This window comes from Scyliorhinus canicula, chromosome 6, assembly GCF_902713615.1.
Source record: "Scyliorhinus canicula chromosome 6, sScyCan1.1, whole genome shotgun sequence".
Taxonomy (NCBI): Eukaryota; Metazoa; Chordata; class Chondrichthyes; order Carcharhiniformes; family Scyliorhinidae; genus Scyliorhinus; species Scyliorhinus canicula.
The window spans coordinates 219,197,580-219,221,666 of NC_052151.1; the positions used below are offsets into that span (position 1 = coordinate 219,197,580).

At 52.6% G+C, this 24,087-nt stretch overlaps 1 protein-coding gene across 1 annotated transcript; it reads right to left on the reverse strand.

Moving 5' to 3' along the window:
* Positions 1-875: 875 nt before the first annotated feature.
* On the reverse strand, positions 876-19,062 carry LOC119967882 (ciliary neurotrophic factor-like). The gene is made up of 2 exons (XM_038800969.1): positions 18,699-19,062; positions 876-2,930 (listed from the first exon to the last, which is right to left on the reverse strand). The coding sequence occupies exons 1-2, from the start codon at positions 18,822-18,824 to the stop codon at positions 2,451-2,453; spliced, it is 606 nt and encodes a 201-aa protein (XP_038656897.1). The 5' UTR covers positions 18,825-19,062; the 3' UTR covers positions 876-2,450.
* Between the last annotated feature and the right edge of the window lie 5,025 nt (positions 19,063-24,087).

Here is a 24,087-nt window from a genome sequence, read left to right on the forward strand (position 1 = left end):
TCAAACACTCCCAGGGCAGGTACAGCACGGGGTTAGATACAGAGTAAAGCTCCCTCTACACTGTCCCCATCAAACACTCCCAGGGCAGGTACAGCACGGGGTTAGATACAGAGTAAAGCTCCCTCTACACTGTCCGCATCAAACACTCCCAGGACAGATACAGCACGGAGTTAGATACAGAGTAAAGCTCCCTCCACACTGTCCCATCAAACACTCCCAGGGCAGGTACAGCACGGGGTTAGATACAGAGTAAAGCTCCCTCTACACCGTCCCCATCAAACACTCCCAGGACAGGTACAGCACGGGGTTAGATACAGAGTAAAGCTCCCTCTACACTGTCCCCATCAAACACTCCCAGGACAGGTACAGCACGGGGTTAGATACAGAGTAAAGCTCCCTCTACGCTGTCCACATCAAACACTCCCAGGACAGGTACAGCATGGGGTTAGATACAGAGTAAAGCTCCCTCTACACAGTCCCCATCAAACACTCCCAGGACAGGTACAGCATGGGGTTAGATACAGAGTAAAGCTCCCTCTACACAGTCCCCATCAAACACTCCCAGGACAGGTACAGCATGGGGACAGGTACAGCACGGGGACAGGTACAGCACGGGGACAGGTACAGCACGGGGACAGGTACAGCACGGGGACTGGCACAGCACGGGGACAGGCACAGCACGGGGACTGGTACAGCACGGGGACTGGTACAGCACGGGGACAGGCACAGCACAGGGTTAGATACAGCACGGGGACAGGCACAGCACCGGGACAGTTACAGCACGGGGACAGGTACAGCACGGGGACAGGTACAGCACGGGGACAGGTACAGCACAGGGTTAGATACAGCACGGGGACAGGCACAGCACCGGGACAGTTACAGCACGGGGACAGGTACAGCACGGGGACAGGTACAGCACGGGGACAGGTACAGCACGGGGACAGGTACAGCACGGGGACAGGTACAGCACGGGGTTAGATACAGAGTACAGCTCTCTGGTTTGAATGTTTCTGAGCACTGGAAGTTGTTTATTGGATTGAGGTTTGGCACGTGTTGTCTCATTTGAGAAATGAGTTTCTCGTCTCATTGCCCAGTGATGTACTGAGTGTCCATCTGCAGGGGGCTTTCTCTCACATTACTCGCTTTCTTGCTGAATGTGAGATTTAGCAGCATCATAACAATTCAATTCAGCAATGAGAGGATATGGTAAAGCTGTGCTCCAGGATCCTAACAGCTCTATAGTTACGCCGGAACCCACTCGGCACCCTTGAGTCCAAAACACAGTAACAGGGGGAGGCCGTTTGGGTCAATCTGATGGGTTTGAAGAAGGTGCCACCACTTGCTGAGGTGTCCTCAACCATCAATGTGAGAGAGTCACTAATAAATCCATTGGGGGGGGGGGGGGGGTCCGGGAGAAATGTATTTACCCCGAGAGCGATGAGGGTGTGGAACTCATTCCCACAGGGAGTGGTTGAGGGTAAATAGTGGGGCTGTATTTAAGGGGGAAGCTGGATTAATACACGAGGGAGGGAGGACATGTTGACAGAGCCTGCACGGATCTGCGTGCACTTGGCAAACTTTGTCAAGTGGTGGTTGGGGGTTGTGGGAAATACATGGGCAAAGAAGCTGACAGAGGAGCAGATCTGGTGGCTGGACCGAATGCGGATGGGGGAAATGGCACAGTTCCACTGATGCACCACTAGATGTAGCCATTTCACCGGTGCTGCACCGCTATCGACATCTAGTGGCGGATGTACGGAGCTGCAACAAGACCCCCTTTTAAGGAGAAGTTGGCAGCAATGGGATGTTCAGTTGACCTGGCAGGTGGCATGGGCATGGAAAGGCCACTCGCTCTCTCGCGCCAACACCCCTCCTCCCCGGCTTGGTCATGCGACATACCCGAAGGCCTGCCATTTCAATAGCACCTACCCCATCCTCGGAGGCTCCAAAAGGAACAACTTTGCAGCCAATTAAGTGCTTTTCTTTTATTAAACTAGCCAATGGGGCCCCGTCATGGTAACCACGGGCAACAGGACAAATATCCCCGTGACCTTCCACAAAATGTCCACTGTGGGGTTAAACAACCCTGATGACTTCCGCTCGTCTTTTCCGAGCTGATGTTGGCCGGAGGATGAATGTCACAGCACAGCCCCATCCTGGCTGTCCGTCTTCCAGCGCTGACCGTGGGATCTTTTCCATCCACCAGAGAAGTGGGGTGTTGGAGGGCTGATGGTGCCGGGAGGGTGTGGAGGGGGGGTCAGTAAGGGGCGAGAAAGTGAGAGAAAGAGAGTGAGGGAGCGAGAGCAACAGGCACGGTTGCGAGAGATGGGGCACATCTGGGCCGAATGGCTTTATCTCCTCAGGCTTGAATGTCGGCCGGTCTCTGTTCTCTGCTTCACCCTCTCTTCCAACGGGGGTGGCAGTGGGGAGGGGGGGGGGGGCTGCTTCTCTTACCTCAGCTGCGCCCCCCTCAGGTGCCTCCTCCGGGCTCGGCTGGCCGACAGGTTGGTCTTGAGTTTGTTGAAATCACGCACAGAGCGGAGCGACCAGTTGCCCAGCTCCCGCAGCACCTTGTGCCCCCAGATCTTCTTGTCCCAGTCCTTGGGCGCTTCGACCAGCGGCACCCTCACCGCGGGTACGGGCAAGCCCATGGTCATCAGCAGCTGGCTGATCAGCACCAGCATGCTCTCGGCCTTGGTGCACAGGTCCATCACGGAGTCGGGCAGCCGGGGGTACCGGGCGCAGTCCGGCACGTTCTTCAGGACCAGCCTCAGGTAGCTGCTGAAGACCTTGTAGGCACGGAAGTTCTCGTTCACCCGCTCCTGGTCGGACAGCTCGGCCCAGCGGCTGGTCCCAGCCAGAGGGATCCCATCCGCCTCCGACAGTGTCAGGCCACTGGTCATCTTGTCCGTCAAACCTTGGCACTGGTCCTGTGAACAGGGAGATAGAAGAGAGTCAGAGGCAGCGAGCATGTGGCCAAACACAATACACAGGAACTGGACAAGATCATTCAGCCCCTTCTCCAGCCTGTTACACAGGAACAGGAGGAGGACCCATTCTGCCCCTTCTCCAGCCTGTTACACAGGAAAAGGAGGAGGCCCCATTCAGCCCCTTCTCCAGCCTGTTACACAGGAACAGGAGGAGGACCCATTCTGCCCCTTCTCCAGCCTGTTACACAGGAAAAGGAGGAGGCCCCATTCAGCCCCTTCTCCAGCCTGTTACACAGGAACAGGAGGAGGCCCCATTCAGCCCCTTCTCCAGCCTGTTACACAGGAACAGGAGGAGGCCCCATTCTGCCCCTTCTCCAGCCTGTTACACAGGAACAGGAGGCCCCATTCAGCCCCTTCTCCAGCCTGTTACACAGGAACTGGAGGCCCCATTCAGCCCCTTCTCCAGCCTGTTACACAGGAACTGGACAAGATCATTCAGCCCCTTCTCCAGCCTGTTACACAGGAACAGGAGGAATCCCATTCAGCCCCTTCTCCAGCCTGTTACACAGGAACAGGAGGGGGCCCCATTCAGCCCCTTCTCCAGCCTGTTACACAGGAACAGGAGGAGGCCCCATTCAGCCCCTTCTCCAGCCTGTTACACATGAACAGGAGGGGGCTCCATTCAGCCCCTTCTCCAGTCTGTTACACAGGAACAGGAGGCCCCATTCAGCCCCTTCTCCAGCCTGTTACACAGAAACAGGAGGAGGCCCATTCAGCCCCTTCTCCAGCCTGTTACACAGGAACAGGAGGCCCCATTCAGCCCCTTCTCCAGCCTGTTACACAGGAACAGGAGGCCCCATTCAGCCCACTCTCCAGCCTGTTACACAGGAACAGGAGGCCCCATTCAGCCCCTTCTCCAGCCTATTGCACAGGAACAGGAGGGGGCCCCATTCAGCCCCTTCTCCAGCCTGTTACACAGGAACAGGAGGGCCCCATTCAGCCCCTTCTCCAGCCTGTTACACAGGAACAGGAGGAGGCCCCATTCAGCCCCTTCTCCAGCCTGTTACACTGGAACAGGAGGCCCCATTCAGCCCCTTCTCCAGCCTGTTACACAGGAACAGGAGGCCCCATTCAGCCCCTCTCCAGCCTGTTACACAGGAACAGGAGGAGGCCCCATTCAGCCCCTTCTCCAGCCTGTTACAGGAACAGGAGGCCCCATTCAGCCCCTTCTCCAGCCTGTTACACAGGAACAGGAGGCCCCATTCAGCCCCCTCTCCAGCCTGTTACACAGGAACAGGAGGAGGCCCCATTCAGCCCCTTCTCCAGCCTGTTACACAGGAACAGGGGGAGACCCCATTCAGCCCCTTCTCCAGCCTGTTACACAGAAACAGGAGGAGGCCCCATTCAGCCCCTTCTCCAGCCTGTTACACAGGAACAGGAGGCCCCATTCAGCCCCTTCTCCAGCCTGTTACACAGGAACAGGAGGCGGTCATATTCAGCCCCTTCTCCAGCCTGTTACACAGGAACAGGAGGAGGCCCCATTCAGCCCCTTCTCCAGCCTGTTACACAGGAACAGGAGGTCCCATTCAGCCCCTTCTCCAGCCTGTTACACAGGAACAGGAGGCCCCATTCAGCCCCTTCACAAGCCTGTTACACAGGAACAGGAGGAGGCCCCATTCAGCCCCTTCTCCAGCCTGTTACACAGGAACAGGAGGCCCCATTCAGCCCCTTCTCCAGCCTGTTACACAGGAACAGGAGGGGGTCCCATTCAGCCCCTTCTCCAGCCTGTTACACAGGAACAGGAGGCCCCATTCAGCCCCTTCTCCAGCCTGTTACACAGGAACAGGAGGAGGCCCCATTCAGCCCCTTCTCCAGCCTGTTACACAGAAACAGGAGGAGGCCCCATTCAGCTCCTTCTCCAGCCTGTTACACAGGAACAGGAGGCCCCATTCAGCCCCTTCTCCAGCCTGTTACACAGGAACAGGAGGAGGCCCCATTCAGCCCCTTCTCCAACCTGTTACACAGGAACAGGAGGCCCCATTCAGCCCCTTCTCCAGCCTGTTACACAGGAACAGGAGGCCCCATTCAGCCCCTTCTCCAGCCTGTTTCACAGGAACAGGAGGAGGCCCCATTCAGTCCCTTCTCCAGCCTGTTACACAGGAACAGGAGGCCCCATTCAGCCCCTTCTCCAGCCTGTTACACATGAACAGGAGGGGGCCCCATTCAGCCCCTTCTCCAGCCTGTTACACAGGAACAGGCCCCATTCAGCCCCTTCTCCAGCCTGTTACACATGAACAGGAGGCCCCATTCAGCCCACTCTCCAGCCAGTTACACAGGAACAGGAGGCCCCATTCAGCCCCTTCTCCAGCCTGTTGCACAGGAACAGGGGGCCCCATTCAGCCCCTTCTCCAGCCTGTTACACAGGAACAGGAGGAGGCCCCATTCAGCTCATTCTCCAGCCTGTTACACAGGAACAGGAGGAGGCCCCATTCAGCCCCTTCTCCAGCCTGTTACACAGGAACAGGAGGCCCTATTCAGCCCCTTCTCCAGCCTGTTACACAGGAACAGGAGGAGGCCCCATTCAGCCCCTTCTCCAGCCTGTTACACAGGAACAGGAGGCCCCATTCAGCCCCTTCTCCAGCCTGTTACACAGGAACAGGAGGGGGCCCCATTCAGCCCCTTCTCCAGCCTGTTACACAGGAACAGGAGGCCCTATTCAGCCCCTTCTCCAGCCTGTTACACAGGAACAGGAGGCCCCATTCAGCCCCTTCTCCAGCCTGTTACACAGGAACAGGAGGCCCCATTCAGCCCCTTCTCCAGCCTGTTACACAGGAACAGGGGGCCCCATTCAGCCCCCTCTCCAGCCTGTTACACAGGAACAGGAGGAGGCCCCATTCAGCCCCTTCTCCAGCCTGTTACACAGGAACAGGAGGCCCCATTCAGCCCCTTCTCCAGCCTGTTACACAGGAAGAGGAGGCCCCATTCAGCCCCCTCTCCAGCCTGTTACACAGGAACAGGAGGAGGCCCCATTCAGCCCCTTCTCCAGCCTGTTACACAGGAACAGGGGGAGACCCCATTCAGCCCCTTCTCCAGCCTGTTACACAGAAACAGGAGGAGGCCCCATTCAGCCCCTTCTCCAGCCTGTTACACAGGAACAGGAGGCCCCATTCAGCCCCTTCTCCAGCCTGTTACACAGGAACAGGAGGCGGCCATATTCAGCCCCTTCTCCAGCCTGTTACACAGGAACAGGAGGAGGCCCCATTCAGCCCCTTCTCCAGCCTGTTACACAGGAACAGGAGGTCCCATTCAGCCCCTTCTCCAGCCTGTTACACAGGAACAGGAGGCCCATTCAGCCCCTTCACCAGCCTGTTACACAGGAACAGGAGGAGGCCCCATTCAGCCCCTTCTCCAGCCTGTTACACAGGAACAGGAGGCCCCATTCAGCCCCTTCTCCAGCCTGTTACACAGGAACAGGAGGGGGTCCCATTCAGCCCCTTCTCCAGCCTGTTACACAGGAACAGGAGGCCCCATTCAGCCCCTTCTCCAGCCTGTTACACAGGAACAGGAGGAGGCCCCATTCAGCCCCTTCTCCAGCCTGTTACACAGAAACAGGAGGAGGCCCCATTCAGCTCCTTCTGCAGCCTGTTACACAGGAACAGGAGGCCCCATTCAGCCCCTTCTCCAGCCTGTTACACAGGAACAGGAGGAGGCCCCATTCAGCCCCTTCTCCAACCTGTTACACAGGAACAGGAGGACCCATTCAGCCCCTTCTCCAGCCTGTTACACAGGAACAGGAGGCCCCATTCAGCCCCTTCTCCAGCCTGTTTCACAGGAACAGGAGGAGGCCCCATTCAGTCCCTTCTCCAGCCTGTTACACAGGAACAGGAGGCCCCATTCAGCCCCTTCTCCAGCCTGTTACACATGAACAGGAGGGGGCCCCATTCAGCCCCTTCTCCAGCCTGTTACACAGGAACAGGCCCCATTCAGCCCCTTCTCCAGCCTGTTACACATGAACAGGAGGCCCCATTCAGCCCACTTTCCAGCCTGTTACACAGGAACAGGAGGCCCCATTCAGCCCCTTCTCCAGCCTGTTGCACAGGAACAGGGGGCCCCATTCAGCCCCTTCTCCAGCCTGTTACACAGGAACAGGAGGAGGCCCCATTCAGCTCCTTCTCCAGCCTGTTACACAGGAATAGGAGGAGGCCCCATTCAGCTCCTTCTCCAACCTGTTACACAGGAACAGGAGGACCCATTCAGCCCCTTCTCCAGCCTGTTACACAGTAACAGGAGGCCCCATTCAGCCCCTTCTCCAGCCTGTTTCACAGGAACAGGAGGAGGCCCCATTCAGTCCCTTCTCCAGCCTGTTACACAGGAACAGGAGGCCCCATTCAGCCCCTTCTCCAGCCTGTTACACATGAACAGGAGGGGGCCCCATTCAGCCCCTTCTCCAGCCTGTTACACAGGAACAGGCCCCATTCAGCCCCTTCTCCAGCCTGTTACACATGAACAGGAGGCCCCATTCAGCCCACTTTCCAGCCTGTTACACAGGAACAGGAGGCCCCATTCAGCCCCTTCTCCAGCCTGTTGCACAGGAACAGGGGGCCCCATTCAGCCCCTTCTCCAGCCTGTTACACAGGAACAGGAGGAGGCCCCATTCAGCTCCTTCTCCAGCCTGTTACACAGGAACAGGAGGAGGCCCCATTCAGCCCCTTCTCCAGCCTGTTACACAGGAACAGGAGGCCCTATTCAGCCCCTTCTCCAGCCTGTTACACAGGAACAGGAGGGGGCCGCATTCAGCCCCTTCTCCAGCCTGTTACACAGGAACAGGAGGCAGCCATTCAGCCCCCTGTAAATGGTCATCTCCAGTTCCTGTGCCACATGCTCAATACTGCCTAAATAAGCAGGCATATCCGGGCTGGAGGAGGTAGTAACATTGGAACAGGGAAGCAAGAGTTGACTATTTGTCCCCTTCTGTCGGCCCCACCATTTTAACAAATGACCGACTGATCATCCACCTCTACCCTATTTTTCCACGAGCCGCCTATCCCTCAATGCCATTTGCCTACAGAAGTTATAACATTTTGTCTTGAACTTGTTCAATGATTGAGCTCCCGCAGCCCTCAGGGGGTTAGCGAATAAACTCCTCATTGCGAACATGAATGGCCTGCCCCTCCTCCCGTGTCTCCTGGTCCAGACTCACCAGCCTGGTGGAAACGTCCCATCCACATTCAACCTGTCATGCCCTGGAATAATTTAATAAATTCCAATGGGTCACTGCTTTTTTTCTGAATTCAAGAGAATACAATCCCACTTCTTAAAGAATGGATTCAGAAACATGCCAATTAGATGACTCATTGGTCCAATAATTGGCACTGATAGGTAAAGAGGCTACAGCTGGCCTGAGGGGCATGTGATGTGATGCTAGAGTTTGGTGCTGAGTGTGTTCAAAGGAAAAATAAAGGTGTTGGGGAAACGGAGCAGAACTCTTGACTCTTTACTCAATAGCAACCTGAGGCCAACACCAGACCCCTCAATCTCTCCTCATTAAACAGCCCCGCCAATCTAGCGTTTAGAGTGGTGAGCATCCGCTGCACTCCCTCAATGTCATGTGTATCCATCCTCCGATAAAAGAGACCGAAAACTGTAACAATACAGAAGGTACAGTCTCACCAAGTCTTTGTCAGACATCTTTACTCCTGTACTCCAATCTCCTTACTATGAAGGCTAACGTACCTACATACCAACGGCCAGCACGCTGGTTAGCACTGCTGCCTCACACTCAAGGATAGATTGATGGGAGCTGAAGGAGGTGACAGACATAGTGACGGTTATAGGTGCTGCACACGGTGACAGAGATAGAGGGAGCGCTGAAATGTCAGTGGATCAGTACTAAAGGAGAGTGCACTATTGGACGATCAATACTGAGGGAGTGCTGCACTGTCAGAGGGTCAGTATTGAGGGAGTGCTGCACTGTCAGAGGGTCAGTACTGAGGGAGTGCTGCACTGTCAGAGGGTCAGTACTGAGGGAGTGCTGCACTGTCAGAGGGTCAGTACTGAGGGAGTGCTGCACTGTCAGAGGGTCAGTACTGAGGGAGTGCTGCACTGTCAGAGGGTCAGTACTGAGGGGGTGCTGCACTGTCAGAGGGTCAGTACTGAGGGTGCCGCACTGTTAGAGGGTCAGTACTGAGGGAGTGCTGCACTGTCAGAGGATCAGTACTGAGGAAGTGCTGCACTGTCAGAGGGTCAGAGCTGAGGGAGCTGCACTGTCAGAGGGTCAGTACTGAGGGAGTGCTGCACTGTCAGAGGGTCAGTACTGAGGGAGTGCTGCACTGTCAGAGGGTCAGTACTGAGGGAGTGCCGCACTGTCAGAGGGTCAGTACTGAGGGAGTGCTGCACTGTCAGAGGGTCAGTACTGAGGGAGTGCTGCACTGTCAGAGGGTCAGAACTGAGGGAGTGCGGCACTGTCAGAGGGTCAGTACTGAGGGAGTGCTGCGCTGTCAGAGGCTCAGTGCTGAGGGAGTGCTGCACTGTCAGAGGGTCAGTATTGAGGGAGCGCTGCACTGTCAGTGGGTCAGTACTCAGGGTGCCGCACTGTCAGAGGAACAGTAGTCTACCAGTCAGAGAGAGCGACAGCGTCAGCTGTATACCTGACCAGAGAACGGAAAAGTTTTGTTCTCCACAGCGTCACCCATTTTTCCCTCTGCCCTGGGAGTGGGATGAGGTTGGTTCCCGATTGAGTGAAAGGGAGCTGGGTCATGACTTGATCCTCTCCTTATAATAATAATTAAGAATAATCTTTATTAGTGTCACAAGTCGGCTTTCATTAACACTGCATTAAAGTTGATCCTCCTTGCCAGACTCTGGCACCTGTATGGTACACTGAGGGTGAATTTGGGATGTCCAACTCACCTAATGACACGTCTTTTGAGACTTACGGGAGGAAACCGGAGCACCCGGAGGAAACCCACGCAGGCACGGGGATAATGTGCAGACTCTGCACAGACAGTGACCCGAGCTGGGAATCGAACCCGCATCACTGGCGCTCTGAAGCTTCAGCGATAACCAGTGGTGGCGAGTTGAGTGTAGATCACTGGCAATGGAGCGTAACCCTGTCCTATTCCACGTGCTGTCACTTGCAAACAATTCAGTCATGTCCTGTCATCTACGAGTTGCCAGTCTGCACGTGACCCCCTTCACTGCACTCCATCCAACCCCCCTCCATCTCACACTCCTCCCCGCTCCCCCTGTGCAAGAGCCAATTTTACAGAACCCCGTGGGAAGAACCAGCTCGGGAAGTGGCCATTGTGGGTCCAGTGCTATATAATGGGAGAGGTTTCATTTGTGATCTAATGGGAAAGCAGGCCTTTGGGGAAGAGTGATCATAATACAATCGAGTGCTGAGTACAGCAGAAAAAAGCTCTGTTTAAGATGACCAATTTCAGCACGTAGATTCCGAATTTCAGAATTCTCAGATATTATGTACAGGTGTGTTCATGAGGGTGGAAGTTTGAAACTACCTTTTTTATACTTGTTATTGAACATTTATTATGAGAATCAATTAAAGATTGTATTATAGTAATGAAGACTATAACATGGAGTCGATTGTAATGAAAGCTATTTATAATCTGACAATTCTATTTAAGGTTACGTTTTTGAATTTGAAAAAAATGTGGATATTCAAAAGAATATTGATTTGAAGATTATATTTATAATCCAGTATAATTTTTTAATGGTGTGGAGGGCCTTTATCTCAATATTTTTAAAGAGAATATTTACTTCAGGCTACTGTGTAACAAACATGGCTGACCTATAGAACATGGAACATACAGTGCAAATGGAGGCCATTCGGCCCACCGACCAACTTCCGCCTTATCCCTGTAATCCAAAAGCCCCTCCTAACCATTTTTCCTCACTAAGGGCAATTTATCACGGCCAATCCACCTAACCTGCATGTCTTTGGACTGTGGGAGGAAACCGGAGCACCCGGAGGAAACCCACGCAGACACGGGGAGAACGTGCAGACTCCGCACAGACAGTGACCCAAGCCGGAATCGAACCTGGGACCCTGGCGCTGTGAAGCCACAGTGCTAATCACTTGTGTTACGGTGCTGCCCTGTCTCTCTGTGTTGACCTTTGAAGAAGTTTTCTCTGTAGCTGTTACAAAACCAACTGGCGTTGAATTCTACGAAATCAATTTTTAAGGAATAAGTCTCATCAAATCATTTTTAAATACTTGAGGGTCATGTTATTTACTGTCTATGGTCTACAGACAAAGATGTAGGTTATCCATCTTTATTACACCAGTGGTTTGACTTGTCGGTGAATTCTCCTTAACAAATATTGAGATAAAGGGCCTCCGTACCATTCAGAAATTATAGGGGATTGTATGTATAATCTTCAAATCAATATTTGTTTGAATATCCAAATTTTCTTCAAATTCAAAAATTGAAGTAGAATTGTCAGATTAGATTGGTTTTCCTCCATCAGCAAGACATTTAAGATTCTTTTGTGAGTTCCTGCGCTTTCCGTTCCTTTTGTGTTGGCTAACGTTTTGGCAATGGTTCCAGGGTTGCACAATGTGGCACTTTTTTTACTTCAATAATGAAAATGGCTTATTGTCACGAGTAGGCTTCAATGAAGTTACTGTGAAAAGCCCCTAGTCGCCACATTCCGGCGCCTGTCCGGGGAGGCAGGTACGGGAATCGAACCGTGCTGCTGGCCTGCCTTGGTCTGCTTTAGCCCAGCGATTTAGCCCAGTGAAGACACCTCAGTTTCTTCATTAAGTGGGTCTTCCTTGAACATGTTAAGTTTGAGGGTGATGAGGTGAAGTCCAAAATTAGAGGTCAAATTTAAAACAAAGCCAACGACATGGGTCTAAGGCCTAAGCCAGCTAAGATGGGTAAATTAGATGATAAAATAGTGAAAGAAATAGTTCAATAGTCCAATGAACATACATTGTCTGAAGGAACAAGAACTCCAGGCCCCGTTGGGTGCATGCTCAGCAACCACGCCCTGTAAGCACTTCCCGGGGAGGACGGGCGCTGAGCACTGGGAGGGTGCGGACTGGCGTTTATAATATGCTCCCTCAGGGAGACAGCTGCTGTGGAACTGCATCAGTGAGATGCTGACTCATGAAATATAAATATTGAAGCCCAAACTGTGCCTCGAGTGTCCTGGAAGCGCAATCGTACACAGGCCTCAGTTCCCAGACGCATTTATTAATTTTATTTCAGCCTTGGCAGTTCTTCACTCCCAGGACCAACGTTGAAGCTAAAACGTCAAGATCGCCTGGCCAATCAGTCAGCCCGCCAACTGTAAACCAGAAGGACCGCATAAAATTGCATTCCATTGGCATCTTAATGGGCTAAATTGCCTGGTTAATTGTCGAAGGGGCGCTTCTGACTCTCGCACGCACCTGCTGAGCGAAATATTGTGCGGAGCGCGATGACATTGGGAGGCGCACCGACATCTTCCCGTGCTCTTCCCTGGCCTGGTAGAGCCCGTCCGAGCGACATAAAGGTCTGTCCCACAGGAAAGGTGGTCAAACCCTGGCCAACAAAGAGGTCAAGGGTCGTATTAGATTACAATGAAGAAACCAATAATGTTGCTCGGGGGCAGGTCCACCAAAGCAGGACCAGAAAAATATTGAGAAAGTGGGAAAAATAGAACATGAGATGAAACTGGCAAGAAATATATATATTTTAATATAAATTTAGTGTACAGAATTCATTTTTTTCCAATTGAGGGGCAATTTAGCGTGGCCAATCCACCTAGCCTGCACATCTTTTGGGTTGTGGGGGTGAAATCCACGCAGACACGGGGGGGAATGTGCAAACTCCACACGGACAGTGACCCAGAGCCGGGATCGAACCTGGGACCTCGGCACCGTGAGACAGCAGGGCTAATCTAGTGCCCCACGTCCACACGGACAGTGACCCAGAGCTGGGATCGAACCTGGGACCTCGGCGCCGTGAGGCAGCAGGGCTAACCCACTGCCCCACGTCCACACGGACAGTGACCCAGAGCCGGGATCGAACCTGGGACCTCGGCGCCGTGAGGCAGCAGGGCTAATCTAGTGCCCCACGTCCACACGGACAGTGACCCAGAGCTGGGATCGAACCTGGGACCTCGGCACCGTGAGACAGCAGGGCTAATCTAGTGCCCCACGTCCACACGGACAGTGACCCAGAGCCGGGATCGAACCTGGGACCTCGGCACCGTGAGGCAGCAGGGCTAACCCACTGCACCACGTCCACACGGACAGTGACCCAGAGCCGGGATCGAACCTGGGACCTCGGCACCGTGAGGCAGCAGGGCTAACCCACTGCCCCACGTCCACACGGACAGTGACCCAGAGCCGGGATCGAACCTGGGACCTCGGCACCGTGAGGCAGCAGGGCTAACGCACTGCCCCACGTCCACACGGACAGTGACCCAGAGCCGGGATTGAACCTGGGACCTCGGCGCCGTGAGGCAGCAGGGCTAACCCACTGCCCCACGTCCACACGGACAGTGACCCAGGGCCGGGATCGAACCTGGGACCTCGGCGCCGTGAGGCAGCAGGGCTAACCCACTACCCCACGTCCACACGGACAGTGACCCAGGGCCGGGATCGAACCTGGGACCTCGGCGCCGTGAGGCAGCAGTGCTAACCACTGCCCCACGTCCACACGGTCAGTGACCCAGGGCCGGGATCGAACCTGGGACCTCGGCGCCGTGAGGCAGCAGGGCTAACCCACTGCGCCACAGTGCTGCCCCAACTGGCAAGAAATAAAACACTAGATTGCAAAGCTTTCTCCAAGTTCGTTGAGTCATAGAAGATAATTGGAGTAAGGAACTGGCAGAGAGATGAAATCAAATATCCTGTGTCTGTCTTCACAGCAGGAGATACAGCTAATGGTTCCAGAGATAGTGAGGAACCAATGGTTTCATGAGTGAGGAAGCTATTCATCACAGAATGGTTACAGCATAGATGGAAGCCATTCAGCCCATTGCAGCCAGGCCAGCTCTCTGTTTACCACCCTTTTACCGTCTATATGACTATAGAAGACTTTTGGATTTCTGCTCACGTTAGCTGCCAGTCTCTTCTCACACTCTCTCTTGCTTAAATGTTTAATATTAGTATGGCTGAAAAAAGACACAGGTTGTCAAAGCTTTTCATGGTTCACTCATCAGGATAATTCGTAAGAATACCAAATGTTAACAAATTGCCTGTTGCGACTGACTGTACCAAAGGCAGCCAGCTTGTGATACTCAAAATACACAATTAGCTGCACAGCATTCACTCAGCAATCCTCAGTGTGCTATGAATTTAGCTGACAACCAATTTAGGATTATCAGTCAGGCTCGCAGTGTGGGCCACATGCTTGCGCTGGAAGCCGCATATATTAATACACTGAGCTCTGTCCTTTTTAGACATAAAGAACACATGCACACGCATTGCGCCTGTTTCCACTGAACAAAATAGGTGGAGCCATTCTCTGGTCCATTCCCCAGAGTCAATGCCTTGACCAGAGTCAGCCGGCCCAGTTTGAATTTAAATAAAGCTTGGCAGTTAATTGTCAGTCGTCAGTTAACTGGTGCAGCCTCTACGGAAACGCCTCCATCACTCAGGGTCTACTTGCCAACCAATCAGCGCTCTCTTTGCCTGCGGTATACAGTGTTGTCATTTGCACATTTGGTATTCTTGCGAATTGTCCTGTTGAGTGCAAGACGAAAAGCTTCAACAACGTGCGTCTTCTTTGGCGGCACTCAAGTTCTGTACGTACAAACGGCTATTTATTCGATACTGGGTAAGGAAAAAAAGTACTGGAGCAAATCGTGGGACTGGAAGCTGCAAAATCCCCTCAATTTGGTTGCCTATATTCCAGGGTTTTATAAAGGTGGTTGGAGAGATGGTGGATAATGAAGGCACGTAAACCATACGCCTGCATGACTATCTCCAACAAGAGAGAATCTAACCATCGCCCCTTGACATTCAATGGCGTTACCATCACTGAATCCCCCACTATCAGCATCCTGGGGGTTACCATTGATCAGAAACTAAACTGCACCCAGCCACATTAATACTGTGGCCCCCAGAGCAGGTCAGAGGCTGGGAATCCTGTGGCAAGTAACTCACCTAACCCCCCAGAGCCTGTCCACCATCTACAAGGCACAAGTCAGGAATGTGATGGAATACTCTCCACTTGCCCTGAATGAGCGCAGCTCCAACAACACTCAAGAAGCTCCACACCATCCAGGACAAAGCAGCCCCGCTTGATTGCTCCCCTTCCACAAACATTCACTCCCTCCACCGCCGACGCACCGTATCGATTGTGTGTCCCATCTACAAGATGGGGCAGCAGGGTAGCATGGTGGTTAGCATAAATGCTTCACAGCTCCAGGGTCCCAGGTTCGATTCCCGGCTTGGGTCACTGTCTGTGTGGAGTCTGCACGTCCTCCCCCTGTGTGCGTGGGTTTCCTCCGGGTGCTCCGGTTTCCTCCCACAGTCCAAAGATGTGTGGGTTAGGTGGATTGGCCATGCTAAATTGTCCTTAGTGTCCTAATAAAAGTAAGGTTAAGGGGGAGTTGTTGGGTTACGGGTATAGGGTGGATACGTGGGTTTGAGTAGGGTGATCATGGCTCGGCACAACATTGAGGGCTGAAGGGCCTGTTCTGTGCTGTACTGTTCTATGTTCTATGTTCTATGCATCGCAGGAACTCCCCAAGGTTCCTTCGGCAGCACCTTCCAAACCCACGACCTCCACCATCTAGAAGGACGAGAGCAGCAGATACCTGGGAACCCCACCACCTGGAGGTTCCCCCTCCAAGTCACTCCCCACCCTGACTTGGAAATCTGTCGCCGTTCCTTCGCTGTCGCTGGGTCAAAATCCTAGAACTCCCTCCCTAACAGCACAGTGGGTGTACCTACACCTCAGGGACTGCAGCGGTTGAAGAAGGCAGCTCACCCACCACCTTCTTGAGAGGCAGTTAGAGACGTGCAATAAACGCTGGCCGAACCCACATTTCCTTTGAAGATGAAAATAAATAATTCTTTGAGGGCTTAACAGGGCAAATGTTGAGAAATTGTTTAGTCCCTCAATGGAGGGTTGGAAACTGGTATCAGGGTAAGGGATGGGCCATTTTGGGACTGAGCCGAGGAGGAATGTCTTCACTCGGAGCATTGTGGATCTCTGGAACTCAATCCCAGAGAGCTGTGGACGATCTGTCACTGAGTAGGCACTGAGAGCAGCACGGTAGCATTGTGGATAGCACAATCGCTTCACAGCTCCAGGGTCCCAGGTTCGATTCCGGCTTGGGGTCACTGTCTGTGTGGAGTCTGCACGTCCTCCCCGTGTGTGCGTGGGTTTCCTCCGGGTGCTCCGGTTTCCTCCCACAGTCCAAAGATGTGCAGGTTAGGTGGATTGGCCATGATAAATTGCCCTTAGTGTCCAAAATTGCCCTTAGTGTTGGGTGGGGTGACTGGGTTATGGGGATAGGGTGGAGGTGTTGACCTTGGGTAGGGTGCTCTTTCCAAGAGCCGGTGCAGACTCGATGGGCCGAATGGCCTCCTTCTGCACTGTAAATTCTATGATAATCTATCTATGAGTATATTGAAGACCGAGACTGATAGATGTGTGGACACCAAATATCGACGGGGGATACATCAGGAAAGGTGGAGCGAAGGAGAAAAGATTTTCATTCATATGGCGCCTTTCTCTACCTCTGGAATTCCCGCAGTCCCACCAGTGGGAGTCACTCTGGTAATAGTGGAGATGCAGTGGACAGATTACAGGCAGCAAACCATAATGCGATCTCCACTGAGCCATGGACACCAGCCAGACGTTAACTGGGATGATTCCCCAATCACTGCAGGTTCAGCTACGATTTTAGTATTCCAGTACCGGAGCGCTTTCTGAACGAATAACCTCCCTGTCCCTACCGCACGGCTGACAGGTAGGTTAGACGATAAGTCGTGATCTTATCAGTCCGCTCCTGCTCCCATCTTTGTCTTGAGATATGATGGACGAGAATGGTGTGGATACATTGGAGAGGCAGGGACTGCTCGCTCCGGACAAGAGAAGGTTGAGTGGTGAGATAATGATAATTCTCACTTGGCTCAAGGTTTGAGAAACAGAGGGCACCGATTCACATTTAGAAACTTACGTAGAAAATAGAAGCAGCAGGAGGCCATTCGGCCCTTCGATCCTGCTTGCCCATTTATTATGATCATGGCTGATCATCAAGTTCAAAACCCCGATCCCTCCTCCCGTCCCCCTCCCTCCCCCCCCCCCCTCCCCCATATCACCTCGATCCCTTTAGCCCTGAGAACCAAATCGAATTCCTTCTTGAAATTACACAACGTTTTTGGCCTCATCTACTTCCTGTGGTTGTGAATTCCCCAGATTCACCACTCTCTGGGTGAAGACATTTCTCCTCACCTCAGTCTTAAAACATTTACCCCCTCATCCTCAAACTATGACCCCGAATTCTGGACTCCCCCACCATCGGGAACATTCTTTCTGTATCGACCCTGTTCGAATTTTGTACGTTTCTATGCGATCCCCTCTCACTCTACTAAACTCCAAAGAATATAATCCGAACCGATTTAGCCTTTCCTGATCAGAGAAGTTAATTGAAACAGTGGTGACATGAGGGAAGAGAGTTAGGATGTGGGCTGCACTGCCTCCGAGTGTGAGGAAGGCAGGGGGAGTGCGTGAGGTGCTGTTGTATACGGGAGGGGCCAGTACTGACGGGGCAGGTTTGAGTAGCCTCCTCCTGAGCTGTAACCATTCTCTTCTTCAGTGTGCCAAGCAAGACAGGAGTTTCTCCACAAAACCTATTAATCCTTTCTCCAAACGCACTAACCCGTCCATCTGCGTGCTGGCCCGCTGTGTCGTGTACCTGGCAGGTGAGTTTTCCTTCGGTCCGCAACTGGTCTCGGGCGAAGCAGGCACGGTAAGAAGTCTGACAACGCCAGGTTAAAGTCCAATAGGTTTGTTTGGAGCGCAGCTCCTTCCTCAGGTGAATTCCTCGGGAAGGAGCAGCGCTCCCAAAGCTCGTGTTTGAATCAAACCTGTTGGACTTTAACCTGGTGTTGTAAGGCTTCTTACTGTGCCCACCCCAGTGGGTGAGCGGTGTGTGTGTGCCCAGCCCGGGCTACGGTGAGACAGTGTGGGGTGGCTTCAATGGGAGGGGGGGGGGGATGGCAGAATCTGGCTGCTGGAGAACGGTGTGCCACCAGGCAACACACGACTAGGGGAGCCCAAAGCATCTGTGAGCAGAGCGCTCCTTGTAGAAGAGTGAACAGGAGGAGATGACAGCAAGCCAGGAGCTGGACGGAAGCGCAGACAAGCTCAGGCAAGAGGAACACCATCGTTAGAAAGTGGCTGAGCAACACCATCCATGCACATGGATGCACGCACTATATAAATATTACAGTAAGAAGTCTTACAACACCAGGTTAAAGTCCAACAGGTTTGTTTCAAACACGAGCTTTCGGAGCGCAGCTCCTTCCTCAGGTGGAGGTGAAGAAGGAGCCGTGCTCCGAAAGCTCGTGTTTGAAACAAACATGTTGGACTTTAACCTGGTGCTGTAAGACTTCTTACTGTGCTCACCCCAGTCCAACGCCGGCATCTCCACATCATATATAAATATTAAACAGAGGTATTCGACCTTCTTAACACGCTCCCCGTGAATGTTAAACAGAGGCTGCATTAGTTTGCTGTGCTGAGGGTGGGATGGTGGGGGAGGCAGTGAATTTAAATGAACTCCCAAAATACTCACGTATAATCTCATCGTCTCGTCCGCCTTGGGTCTAAGGTTCCTGCCCAGTTCAATGCAGCTCTTTAAAGTCTCGATTAATGTGTTCCTGTGAACCCGAGCTGTCCCCAGCAGCGTTCTGGCTGCCATATCACCTTGCCTGTCTCCTGGCAACTGTGTTTGTTAGAGAATCGGGGACTGGGAGACCAGCGTCTGTGTGTGTGTGTGCCTGTGACACCGTGTGTCTCAGCGTGAGGTGTATGTGTGTCGAGGTCCTTCTGTGTGAGTGTCTACGTCTGTTTCCTTCTGTGTCTGTGTGTATTTGTGTCTATTTATCTGTCTCTGTCTGTTTCTGTGTTTCTCTGTTGTGTCTCGGTGTATCTCTCTGTGTGAGTGTGTGAGAGGTGAATATGTATCTATGTGTTTCTGTCTGTGTGTTTTTGTGTTTCTCTCTGTCAGTGTGTGTGTGAGAGGTGAATATGTATCTATGTGTTTCTGTCTGTGTGTGTCTGTGTGTTTCTGTGTGTGTGTTTCTCTGTGTGTGTGTCTCTCTGTTTCTGTCAGTGTGTGTGTGAGAGGTGAATATGTATCTATGTGTTTCTGTCTGTGTGTGTCTGTGTGTTTCTGTGTGTGTGTTTCTCTGTGTGTGTGTCTCTCTGTTTCTGTCAGTGTGCGTGTGAGAGGTGAATATGTGTCTATGTGTTTCTGTCTGTGAGTGTCGGTGTGTTTCTGTGGGTGTGTGTCTCTCTGTCAGTGTGAGAGGTGAATATGTGTCTCTGTGTTTCTGTCTGTGAGTGTCGGTGTGTTTCTGTGGGTGTGTGTCTCTCTGTCAGTGTGAGAGGTGAATATGTGTCTCTGTGTTTCTGTCTGTGAGTGTCGGTGTGTTTCTGTGGGTGTGTGTCTCTCTGTCAGTGTGAGTGTGTGCGTGTATGAGCGCAGAGAGAGTTGAGTGAGCGTGTGTGTGTGTGTGTGTGCATGCGAGTCAGTGAATGAAAGCAGGCGGCTGTCCTTTGCTTTCCGCCAGCCACTTGGATGCCGGCTGTGCCGATGTTTTGGATTCCATTAACACCCACTCCCCCTCGGGCACCCCCCCCCCCCCCCCCCCCCCCCCCCCAAACGAATGATATCATCTGGGCAGTCCCAAATCCCGGAGCGCGGATCTGACCAAGACTGGATTCCTCATGGCCATCATCTGAAACAGCCACACCACCAAAGCTGCATGGCCTGGTGGCGCTCCTCTCAACCATGCCCTTATGATGCAGCTCGGGAAGCAGTCCAGGGAGGAGAAACGTCAGTTATGAGGATAGGATGGAGGGGTTGGGGACTTTTCTCCTTGGTGAGAAGAAGGCCAAGAAGAGGTAGCGCGGGTTAGCACTGTGGCTTCACAGCTCCAGGGTCCCAGGTTCGATTCCCGGCTTGGGTCACTGTCTGTGCGGAGTCTGCACATCCTCCCCGTGTGTGCGTGGGGTTTCCTCCGGGTGCTCCGGTTTCCTCCCACAGTCCAAAGACGTGCAGGTTAGGTGGATTGGCCGTGATAAATTGCCCTTAGGGTCCAAAATTGCCCTCAGTGTTGGGTGGGGTTACTGGGTTATGGGGATAGGGTGGAGGTGTTGACCTTGGGTAAGGGTGCTCTTTCCAGGAGCCGGTGCAGACTCGATAGGCCGAATGGCCTCCTTCTGCACTGTACATTCTATGACATGCTATGATTTGATAGAGATGTTCAACATCAAGAGGAGGGCCGGACAGAGTAGACAGCGTTACCGATAGGAGGGGTTCCTGATTTCTCCTCTCTCTACCCATCCCAATGTTTCTTCATTCCGATTCTCTCCTTTGTAATTGGCGGTGCATTTTCCCTAACCCAATCCTCCGTTAATAACTTGCACAGCATGCTCAAGCCGAGATTAAATAAAAAGCCCGTGCCCACAAGAGGGGTTTTGCAACATCCACTCCTTTTCCATTCACAATAAATGGGGGAGAAAGGCAAAACAGGGCATGACCAGAAGAAAAAAATACGATTCAGGGTTCTATGATTGAAGTTGGCTGGATCTAACAGACCGTCTGCTGGGCCACTGCGTTGGTTTCAATGAAATGTTCTTGGCTTGCCAGGAGTGTCACACTCCGAACGTTTGAGATGTGCGCATTTGACGACTTTGATACAGCTCAGAAACTTCCAGAAGCCAGCACGTGACTCGCTTATTCGGAGAGCTGGAGCAACACGATGGGTGGAATGGCCTCACTGTCATAATATACACCAGGATATCACGGTGCAGACACACACTGATGGACACACACAGGGACCAATCAACATGCGCAAACACCGCAGCCAATCACCAGTTAGAATACACACACTATAAAGGCAGAGGGCACCACGGTTCCCGCTCATTCTGGGTGCTGCCTCTCAGTGTAACAGGAACTCATCCAGCCCAGCACAGACTCACAACACGGGCTGAGAGAATCAACTGGTTCGGACAAGGCTTAGGTCTCCAGTTTAAGTTAGCATCATTTAGACCCACAGTCATCGTGTGTTAGTTAGTTAGAAGTTAGTTAATACAATTGAGTTGAACCTTAATCAGTGTTGGAAGTGTCTGTTCATCTCTCAAGCCCACACAAGCCAACACAACGCGCATTGTGCTCAGTAACAATTCTGAGGAAGGAGACGGTGTACTGCTTAAAAAAAACAGCAGCCAGTTGGGTAGAATGGGTCTCAGATACTAGTGCACCAATGAATAAATATGCAACGGAAAGGTTAATTGGGCCAGAATGTACGCCAAGCAATGGGGTTCATTTCTAAAAAGATAGAAATGAAGAGCAAAGAGGTTATGGAAGACGACATTGGGTCTCCATATCAGATTGTGGTTCACTGCGCAGAGTTCCAATCTCCGTGTCACATTGTGAGTCAGTTCTGGTCTCTGTATCACACTGGGAGTCACTGTGTACAGTTCCTGTCTCTGTATCACACTGGGAGTCACAGTGCACAGTTCCTGTCTCTGTATCACACTGGGAGTCACTGTTCACAGTTCCTGTCTCTGTATCACACTGGGAGTCACTGTGCACAGTTCCTGTCTCTGTATCACACTGGGAGTCACTGTGCACAGTTCCTGTCTCTGTATCACACTGGGAGTCACTGTGCACAGTTCCTGTCTCTGTATCACACTGGGAGTCACTGTGCACAGTTCCTGTCTCTGTATCAGACTGGGAGTCACTGTGCACAGTTCCTGTCTCTGTATCACACCGGGAGTCACTGTGCACAGTTCTGGTCTCTGAATCACACTGGGAGTCACTGTGCACAGTTCCGGTCTCTGTATCACAGTGGGAGTCACTGTGCACAGTTCCTGTCTCCGTATCACACTGGGAGTCACTGTGCACAGTTCCTGTCTCTGTATCACACTGGGAGTCAGTGTGCACAGTTCCTGTCTGTGTATCACACTGGGAGTCACTGTGCACAGTTCCTGTCTCTGTATCACACTGGGAGTCACTGTGCACAGTTCCTGTCTCTGTATCACACTGGGAGTCACTGTGCACAGTTCCTGTCTCTGTATCACACTGGAAGTCACTGTGCACAGTTCCGGTCTCTGTATCACACTGGGAGTCACTGTGCACAGTTCCTGTCTCTGTATCACACTGGGAGTCACTGTGCACAGTTCCTGTCTCTGTATCACACCGGGAGTCACTGTGCACAGTTCTGGTCTCTGAATCACACTGGGAGTCACTGTGCACAGTTCCTGTCTCTGTATCACACTGGGAGTCACTGTGCACAGTTCCTGTCTCCGTATTACACTGGGAGTCACTGTGCACAGTTCCTGTCTCTGTATCACACTGGGAGTCACTGTGCACAGTTCCTGTCTCTGTATCACACTGGGAGTCACTGTGCACAGTTCCGGTCTCTGTATCACAGTGGGAGTCACTGTGCACAGTTCCTGTCTCCGTATCACACTGGGAGTCACTGTGCACAGTTCCTGTCTCTGTATCACACTGGGAGTCACTGTGCACAGTTCCTGTCTCTGTATCACACTGGGAGTCACTGTGCACAGTTCCTGTCTCTGTATCACACTGGGAGTCACTGTGCACAGTTCCTGTCTCTGTATCACACTGGGAGTCACTGTGCACAGTTTCCTGTCTCTGTATCACACTGGGAGTCACTGTGCACAGTTCCGGTCTCTGTATCACATTGGGAGTCACTGTGCACAGTTCCGGTCTCTGTATCACACTGGGAGTCACTGTGCACAGTTCCTGTCTCTGTATCACACTGGGAGTCACTGTGCACAGTTCCTGTCTCCGTATCACACTGGGAGTCACTGTGCACAGTTCCTGTCTCTGTATCACACTGGGAGTCACTGTGCACAGTTCCTGTCTGTGTATCACACTGGGAGTCACTGTGCACAGTTCCTGTCTCTGTATCACACTGGGAGTCACTGTGCACAGTTCCTGTCTCTGTATCACACTGGGAGTCACTCTGCACAGTTCCTGTCTCTGTATCACACTGGGAGTCACTGTGCACAGTTCCTGTCTCTGTATCACACTGGGAGTCACTGTGCACAGTTCCGGTCTCTGTATCACACTGGGAGTCACTATGCACAGTTCCTGTCTCTGTATCACACTGGGAGTCACTGTGCACAGTTCCTGTCTCCGTATCACACTGGGGGTCACTATGCACAGTTCCTGTCTCTGTATCACACTGGGAGTCACTGTGCACAGTTCCTGTCTCCGTATCACACTGGGAGTCACTGTGCACAGTTCCGGTCTCTGTATCACACTGGGAGTCACTGTGCACAGTTCCTGTCTCTGTATCACACTGGGAGTCACTGTGCACAGTTCCTTTCTCTGTATCACACTGTGTGTCACTGTGCACAGTTCCTGTCTCTGTATCACACTGGGAGTCACTGTGCACAGTTCCTGTCTCCGTATCACACTGGGAGTCACTGTGCACAGTTCCTGTCTCTGTATCACACTGGGAGTCACTGTGCACAGTTCCTGTCTCTGTATCACACTGGGAGTCAGTGTGCACAGTTCCGGTCTCTGTATCACACTGGGAGTCACTGTGCACAGTTCCTGTCTCCGTATCACACTGGGAGTCACTGTGCACAGTTCCTGTCTCTGTATCACACTGGGAGTCACAGTGCACAGTTCCTGTCTCTGTATCACACTGGGAGTCACTGTGCACAGTTCCTGTCTCTGTATCACACTGGGAGTCACTGTGCACAGTTCCTGTCTCTGTATCACACTGGGAGTCACTGTGCACAGTTCCTGTCTCTGTATCACCCTGGGAGTCACTGTGCACAGTTCCTGTCTCTGTCTCACACTGGGAGTCACTGTGCACAGTTCCTGTCTCTGTATCACACTGGGAGTCACTGTGCACAGTTCCTGTCTCTGTATCACACTGGGAGTCAGTGTGCACAGTTCCGGTCTCTGTATC

Excerpts from the sequence above, each read along its gene's own strand:
- LOC119967882 (XM_038800969.1), bottom strand. The coding sequence starts at position 18,824 with ATGGCAGCCAGAACGCTGCTGGGGACAGCTCGGGTTCACAGGAACACA. Across the intron at positions 2,931-18,698 it reads ACGAGACGATGAGATTATAC|GACCAGTGCCAAGGTTTGAC; the intron begins GTGAGTATTTTG and ends CCCTGTTCACAG.